At 40.0% G+C, this 8,542-nt stretch overlaps 1 protein-coding gene across 1 annotated transcript; it reads right to left on the reverse strand.

Moving 5' to 3' along the window:
- LOC142168069 (uncharacterized) lies at positions 1–2,461 on the reverse strand. Its single transcript, XM_075228729.1, has 3 exons — positions 2,369–2,461; positions 1,785–1,914; positions 1–638 (listed from the first exon to the last, which is right to left on the reverse strand). Exons 1-3 carry the CDS (start codon positions 2,459–2,461, stop codon positions 1–3), a joined length of 861 nt encoding a protein of 286 aa, XP_075084830.1.
- Between the last annotated feature and the right edge of the window lie 6,081 nt (positions 2,462–8,542).

The raw sequence follows: 8,542 nt of genomic DNA on the forward strand, positions 1-8,542 counted from the left end.
TCAGTGGTGTGGATTGGACTGATAATACGGAATGATTGTTGACACCTCTTCCTTTTTCTTTTTTCGGCTGCCTATTGAACCAGATTGGATGGCTTTGTTATCTTCTTGCAATGCAGCCATAGATTGTATCTTGCCAGACTTTATACCTTCCTCTAAAACATCTCCCATTTTGACAAGTTCAGGGAAGTTCTGCCCCATCATGCCTATCATTTTCTCAAAGTAGATCCCTTCCTTAGACCTGATGAGATACTTAGTCAACTCACTGTCGTCTAACGGAGGTTGTGCTCTAGCGGCCTCTGACCTCCATCGACGTGCATACTCTTGGAATGATTTGGATGGTTGTTTCTGCAAGTTTGCTAGTGCAAACCTATCAAGGGTAATTTTTGTGTTGAACCGGAAGCGATTCTTGAAATCTTCTTCCATATCCTGCCATTCCCTCCAGTTTTTGTGATCTTGGCGAGTGTACCAAGTAAGGGCTTCCCCTGTCAAACTCCTTATGAACAGCTTCATCCTTAACTTGTCATTTCTTCCTACTCCAACTAGATTATAGCAGTATGCTCTCAAGTGTGCATTGGGATCACCTGTCCCATCAAAGATATCAAACTTCGGAGGCTTGTACGCTATCGGTATGTCCACATCTGGATGGATACATAGATCCTCATAGTTTAGACTTTCGCTCCCTCGAGCGACCTAAAGGTTCTTCATTTGTTTTCTTAATGCTCGTAATTGCCCGGACACTTATTCCTCCTCCTTATACTTAGCTTCCCTCTCCATTTTGGTATATTGATCAACTTCATAATGCATCTTGACCATGACAGGCGCTGTAAAGGTGGGTTCTGAAATGGCATATACGGGAGGAACATATCACTAATGTGCAGCAGTATATGCCATGGGTATGTGTTGGTCGTGATTGGTGGTGAAGGTGATGCCATCAGTAGGAGGGGTATGAACTGTGTTGGTACCAACTAGTAGGTTTTGCGATGTTTGAATGTAATTTATGTAAGGAGTGTGTATGGGAGGGTTTGGTGTGTTTGCAGGGGTTACTGGAGGTATAATCTAGGTGTTAGGGACTGAAGTCGGGGTATTGTTTGCTTGACTAGTAGTGGGAGGAAAGTGGTCGGGGATTAAATCTAGAGAAGGAAAACAAGGTGGTTGCGGGAGCATCATCACAGCCAGATGTGCCAATTCTCTAATGTGTTGTACTTCCTCCCTCAATGATTCCATCTCTTGGGCCATCCTGGCCACATGTTCGTCATTCCTCATACCATCCTTCTCTCCTGATCACATCGCCTCGGGCTATCAGCTATTACCAAAGCTTGTTCGATCAGGTTATCCACAGACATCTTCCCTTTCGATCTTAAGCTGTACGGTGGTTCTACCAGTATTGGGTTGACACAAACCAACTTTCTTTGGGGAATAAAGTAATATAGGAAAAGAAAACGAACATAATTCAGTTTTAGTATTTGCGCAAGTAATAGGCACACAGAGCAGTTAGTTCACGTATTCAGGCAAGCGCATTTTCCTAAAATTTGAGGGACCTCTCTTTGCCGGAGGTAGGCTTAAGTCGTGAATATTTGACAAACAATTAGATTTGATACATTTAGATCCGAAGCAAATTTTGGTTTTCATCGATAGTATTTAGATTGTAATAAGCGGGAGCAGAGGTTACATCATTTCTTCCAACATTCATAGAAATACATGGGCTCAAACAAACTTACCCTTAAGGAAATGAGAAAGTCCGGGATAAAGATACAAAGTGAGGAAAAGGGGTGAAATCAACCAACTTCTAATATCCATCCCGAAATCGTTCCCCATCTCTTCTTGTTCTTCCGCTTCTTCCTCTGGGTCTTCTTCAAATTCTTCATCATCATCATTGAACTCGGGTTCTTCCTCAAGATCTTCCTTTGGTTCTATCTTAGACTCAATTTGTATACATTCAACCACTCAGTCATCATCCTTGGGAGGTGGCAACATGTGATCAATTGACCTCGGGACTACTTGGAGGTGCATGGAGGTAGTCTTGAGGTAGTGTGTCAAAATCGCATGATAGATTTGCGAAACCGCCATTGAATCCTCTAGCCAGGCTATTCCTTCCCTGCTTGATTGAGCTAACTCATCTTCTTCATTTATCCAGACATAATATTCTGGAGTGCACCACGAATTCTGACCCATTGGCATTGTGACTAGATCATTCCACTCCTCCTAAAGCCTCCTTATCCTTGGTATTAGCATCTTCCCATTGTATTCGTCTTCATACAGTGTCGTCCTCGTCTAGAGAGGTACATACTAAATCAACACGAAATGCCTGAGAACTCGTAGGGGTGAGTATGGATGTATGCCCTCAAGTCCTATCAGCTCTATGAAATACTTCTGGGGAGTCCTTAGGATTGTCCTTCCACCCAACCATGACATCTTCTAATTGATCTATTCTCCGCTTAAGTTGGTCATCATCTCTATCCATTCTTCCTGTCCATGCGGGGAGACCCAATGCCTCATTCTCTCACTATGACTTCGAATCATGTTGCTGACGCCCACAAAGTAGTCAACTGTGGCTTCTTGCTGAAGGAAGTACTCCGTGGCCCAGATTTGAAATAGTAGGTTACAACCCTTGAAGAAATCATACCCCCGGGATCATGCGGACAATGCTCTGAGAATCTCTGCTAACACCATAGGTACTAAAGTGGCTTGGAGGTTGCCTCGGAATGTTGCCAAAAGCAGAGGCGGCAAGTTGATATTGATTCGTCCTCTTCTTTGCAGGAAAACCAATAGTCCCAGCAGCGCCAAAGAGAATATTATGGGTCGGAGACTTTCCCACGTTGCTTGATTACACTGAAATTCTCCCAAGTACCAATCATAGCTTTCACGATATCTGAACCAGTCGAAACATTTGTCTAGGCTTACCCATCCATCTTTAATGTTTCTTAAACCCAAATTGTTTGCCAGATCCAAAGCATCAAGAAGCCTGTAGCCCGGCATGGTGGCCGGTAGTATCGGTTTCCTCCCTATAAATGGTAGTTCCATAAAAATGGTAACTTCTTCCAACGTTAGCACCAACTCATAATCAGCGAACTTGAAAACTACTTTGGTCGGGTCCCGAAACTCTATCAGTAAGCGTGTAAGCATTTTGTCAGCTCGGATGTTTATCAAGGCAGTCAGTGCTCCCAGGTGTATCTTGATTTTGCCTCTATGCTCTCGATAGATATTCTTCCACCATTGCTTTAGCTTGTGTGTATCACGACCCAAAATTCGACACGTCGTGATGGAGCCTATCATGATACTAGGCAAGCCAACAACTTACATATCCCAACATTTTCAAAAGCAAAACATGCTTGAAACAGGTTTAAAACAATGGGAATCTCATAAAACCAGATGAAACATCGCAACTAAATATAAAAAATCCCCAAAACCTGGGTGTCACCGAGTAACAGAGCATCTATATAATGACATAGTCTGATACACTGTTTAGAAAGCAGAACAAAATAAATAAAACTAAAAGATGGGGGGGAGGAGACAAGGTCTGCAGATGCCCAAGCAGCTACCTCAATAATCTCCGAACATGTAAAAACTACACGATCAACAACCACCGTGCCTGGAAATGCCTGGATCTGCACACGAGGTGCAGGGTGTAGTATGAGTACAACGAACTCAATAAGTATCGAAAATAAACAAGGCAAGGTAAGAGCAAGGTAAGAGTTTTAGGATACTAGTTGACTCAGTGTGATTCTGTCCCTTTAGACCAACATAGCATAATATTTAAAGCTAACTCATAAGGCTTCGTGAGAAGAATATTCGTGCGTGCACGTGCACTATTTTCTCAAAATACTCCACTCAACAATGTTATGGCCTGTAGAGGAAAAAAACAAGTAAATCAGATAAGTGATCAAAGAAATATAAGTTCCACACACTGCATGGACAACTCACGTGTTGCACGGACAACTCACGTGCTAACAATAGAATCTGCACGGACAACTCACGTGCGACACGGGAAACTCACGTGTTAATAATATCAATATATATGGATCTGCACGGATAACTCACGTGTTGCACGGACAACTCGCGTGCCAATAATGTCGATATAGGGATCTGCACGGGCAACTCACGTGCTGCACGAATGACTCACATACCAATAACATAGCCGCATGCCCAGTCAAAAATATCATATAGAAGCAATAAAGCAAGTATGCAGGTATAAGATGAACGAATTAAGATTCTTATATCCCTGGACTAGTGTAAATAACATGCTAAAGTGTAGGTATGTGCAAAGTGTGCTATCATAGTCAAAACTGCAATTTCATTAATGAAAATCATTTATCAAGTTTGTTCAGGGATTAAACCTCTAAGTAGTTGCATAATGGCTCAACTAGATCACATAAACTGATACAACATGTTAGATACCAAAGCTTGAAGCTCAACAGTCATTTCTGGGCTTGTAAGAGCCTGAGCACAACTCAAACATGAATATACAATCCCGGTGCACGCACACGGGATCATCCCCATGTATGTACGCACCCAAAAGCACGTGGCTATCCCAACAATTCAGGCAACTGGTGCCTCAACCGAGTTTAAATACGATACTTACCTCAAGCAAATCAAATAACTCCGCTAGCAAGCCCTTTCCTCGTGATTCGGACTCTGAACGCCTCGAATCTAGCCATAAATAATTTGATAAAATCAACATAGGCTAAAGGAATCAATTCCATAAGAAAATGCTAAATTCTTAATCAAAAGTCAAAAAGTCGACTCAAAAGCCGGCCCCTAGGCCCATGTCTCAAAATCCAATAAAAGTCACAAAATCTGGAATCCCATTCAACCACGAGTCTAACCATACAAAATTTACCAAATTTCGATACCAAACCACCACTCAAATCCCAAAATTAAACTCTCAAAATCCCTAGCCTCTAAATCCCAAATTCCACCTTAAAAACACACAAATTAGGTGGGAAATTCAATGGGGAATCAAGATTATTGAATAAAAATGACCATAAGTGACTTACCTCAAGAATACCTTCAAATATCCTCTCAAAAATCGCCTTAGTCCGATTTTGCAACGTCCAAAATAAGAAAAATCACAAAACCCTCTCTGCTTCTGCGACCAGCCTCCGCATTTGAGAGATCGCAGGTGTGGAAATTTTCCTCGCACCTGCGCAAACCCTCACTTCTTCCAAAACTGCATTTGCAACCCTAGGGCCGCTTTTGCGGCTCTGCACCTGCGGCCATTCCCGCGCAGGTGCGTCGCACCAGACTAGAACACACCAGCTTTTAGAAATTCTTAAAATCCAATCTGATTACGAGCCGTATCACTCTCGAGGCCCCCGAGACCTCAACCAAACATACCAACAAGTCCTAAAACACAATGCGATCTTAGTAGAGCCCTCAATTCACATCAAACAACATCAAAAATACGAATCGCACCCCAATTCAAGCCTAACGAAAACCAAGGGATTCCAACTTCTACAACCGATGTGAAAACCTATCAAATCAAGTCCGATTGACCTCAAATTTTGCACGCAAGTAATCAATGACATAACGGACCTACTCCAACTCACGAAACTACAATATGAGCTTGATAACCAGAAAGTCAACTCTCGGTCAGACTTATAAGCTTTTAAAGCCTCTAATTTTTCAACTTTTGCTATTTCAAACCTAATTCAACTACAGACCTCCAAATCACTATCCGGACATACTCCTGAGTCCAAAATCACCCAAGGAAGCTGTAGGAACCATTAAAACGCCATTCCGGAGTCGTTCACACATAAGTCAATATCCGGTCAACCTTTTCAACTAAAGCTTCTAACCTTGAGACTAAGTGTCTCAACTCATTTTGAAACATCCCCGGAACCGAACCAACTACCCCAGTAATTCACATAGCAACTATTAATCATAAAATGAGCAGTAAATAGGGGAACAAGGCTACAACTCTCAAAATGACCGGCCAGGTCGTTACAGTGTGGTGCTCCCTTCACCATATTGATCTCGGGGATGTTTTTGTTGATTTCCATTTCTAAAAGGGGTAGAGAAAAGGGGTTTGATAAGTTTTTTCTTCGGATCTTAAGTGTCTCGTCATGATTTGTTCGTCTTTCCACAAAATTCATGTTGTAGGATGCATGACCCATTGACATTAAGGTGGCTTTCCTAAGTGTGTGTCAATGCCAAGGACCGACCCACCTAAGGTTTATACAATATGACCTATGTTTGATAAAGTAGAGCATTTCCTAATTTTAAATTGGACTAAATATTGTGAGAACTTATGTCAGTTGACTTGACAAAGCCATTCTCTGAAACTAAAGAATTTTGAAAGAAGGTTCGGAAGGGTGTAAATGACAACCCTCGCGTGCCATTGTGTGTGAAAGCATACGACCAAGACTCGATAGGAAATAGTATGACAGTATATATAAAGCTATAACAGATAGTGATGTTAGTAATAATATTTTAAATAAGAAAATAAGCATATAAGGAGCAGGTAAGCATACAATTGCAAATTAAACACAAGCAGTGTACAAACAATTGTTAATTCCAGGTCTAGTCTAAGTCTGCTAAGGTCAAAACCTTAGTGTGAAGTCCCTAGCCGAGTCGTCATGTTGTTGCACCTTATTTTGCACGAGTCAAAACAAGATTCAACTAGTGCTTTCCATATTGATGATAAAAGAGAGTGGCCACCAATATTTAAAGGTATACTAAGGTACCAATTTCATTACTAAGATCATTTCTCTATTAGTCTGCTAACCGATGAGATTTTGGATAAGGGTTCTTGTTTTGCAAAGGAAAGGTGTTAGGTGCCTCTTAAAATCTACCTGAGGTAGATCCATAGGACTGAGACTAGATTTAAATAATTAGTTATCTATACTCTGTCGACTAGTGCTAAAGTGGGGCATATTGTATATTTAGTTTAGAGCTTATTGCTAAAAATGTACAAGTAATTTCGAAAGAGGGTATAAATTTATGAAAGTCTTTAGAAAAATACTTATCTCTTATAATCGAAAGAGTATGCCTATAATGTTTGGGTTTGTAAAACATTGTGAGGTATGGCTAAGTTATAAAGCATTTTGTCTTTATAAGAAGGATGTGACTATTTGTATAATCTTTGTAAAGTGAAGTTTATTTAAAGAAAGAGTCTTTAGGCATACCTTGGAAATTCGTTCTCAAACCTCACATTTCGTTTTGAAGAAAACCGTCTGAAAAACCTTGGTTTTGGCAACAATGTTTGTTCGATTTTCTTTTGTAGAAAAGCTCGATTAAAAGACCAATTTGGGTTCCGTTTCTGATTTTTGGAAAAAGAAGACTGTCGTCCTTTGCTAAAGCTGTTTTGGTTTCAAATGTTTTAATAAAAAATTGTTAGTAATAGTATAAGAGATTAATAGAGTAAACGATTAACGAATCTTAATTATCTACTACTAAGTCTAACACTTCTTTGAATCCTATGTCTTTTAGGGGCTTGCCTAGATTGTTCACATGGTTCAAAGAAATAAAGTAAAGCATTCAATCAAATATGGTAAGTGTTATATACATGTGGGAAATAAGGACAGTAAACTTAATTAAAGTAGTAGAGGATGAGAGTGGACTCTAGTTTGGGCCTGAAAAAAGTAGGCCCAACAAGTAGCGAGAACCGACAGCAATAACTTCAGACTCCCAAATGCGCAGGTACATGATTTGGGCCTCAGTTCTTTGAGAACTCGGCAGGCCCAATTGTAATACATGTTCAAAAAGAAAAAGAAGGTCATTATATATGCTACTAAATGTGCATAATTACACAGGAAATAAAATAGTTTGGGCCTAAGACAAATTAAAACAATCAATAACAATTTGAAATATGCAAACTAGTGTGGAGTCACATATGGTAAAGTGATTCAGAATGAAAGCTTTTGTTGTCATTAAACACTAAACCTAAAAGATGTAATAAATGTCAATAGATTAGAGGCTAAGTCTAGAATTCCATTTAAGGTCAAGGTACTCTTTGGATCCCTGGTGCTTCAAAGTTCCCAAGGGTCTCGAGGCCTAGTGGAGTGCTTGTATCATGGAGAGTAGCTCAACCAAGAAATAAACTCTACTCCCAAATAACCCTAACTACTCACACTTACTCTTCCCTATAGGTTTAGGTGCCAATGAGGTACTCAATGTAGATCCCCATACCACACTGATACCATATCACAAGAATGTATACATTTCTTATAACAGTTGTACAAGATATCATAGGATCATAAGGCAGTCAATTCACATTATTGTAACCCAAATTTAAATCGAAGTATATAATTCACTGTGAACACCATAACATGTTAGGCATGCTTAAAATTTATCTTCAGGCATAAACAAAAAAGAGCACTAGCAGATTACTCTAGCAATCCAAACACCCGAATCCTGTATCTTAAGAGTAGAGAAAGTACGTTATTCAAACTCATAATAGTCCATGTTCATGACTACATTCTCTTAATGACCTTCAATTAGATTAGTCAAGGATTTGTTATGACTAAATCTTAACTTCTAGCATACATACAGGTTAACAGTTTCATTTGGAGCTTCTAAAGAATATTAACAGGGCTACAGGTTA

Source organism: Nicotiana tabacum, chromosome 13 (genome assembly GCF_000715075.1).
Source record: "Nicotiana tabacum cultivar K326 chromosome 13, ASM71507v2, whole genome shotgun sequence".
In the NCBI taxonomy this organism is placed as follows: Eukaryota; Viridiplantae; Streptophyta; class Magnoliopsida; order Solanales; family Solanaceae; genus Nicotiana; species Nicotiana tabacum.

What these genes read in the sequence shown, in the direction of transcription:
- LOC142168069 (XM_075228729.1), bottom strand. Translation starts at nt 2,461, where the DNA reads ATGGATAGAGATGATGACCAACTTAAGCGGAGAATAGATCAATTAGAA. An exon ending in ATCCTAAGGACTCCCCAGAA is followed by an intron (nt 1,915 to 2,368) that starts GTATTTCATAGA and finishes ATTGAGTCTAAG; the next exon opens with ATAGAACCAAAGGAAGATCT. An exon ending in TTTCGGGATGGATATTAGAA is followed by an intron (nt 639 to 1,784) that starts GTTGGTTGATTT and finishes GTATCCATCCAG; the next exon opens with ATGTGGACATACCGATAGCG.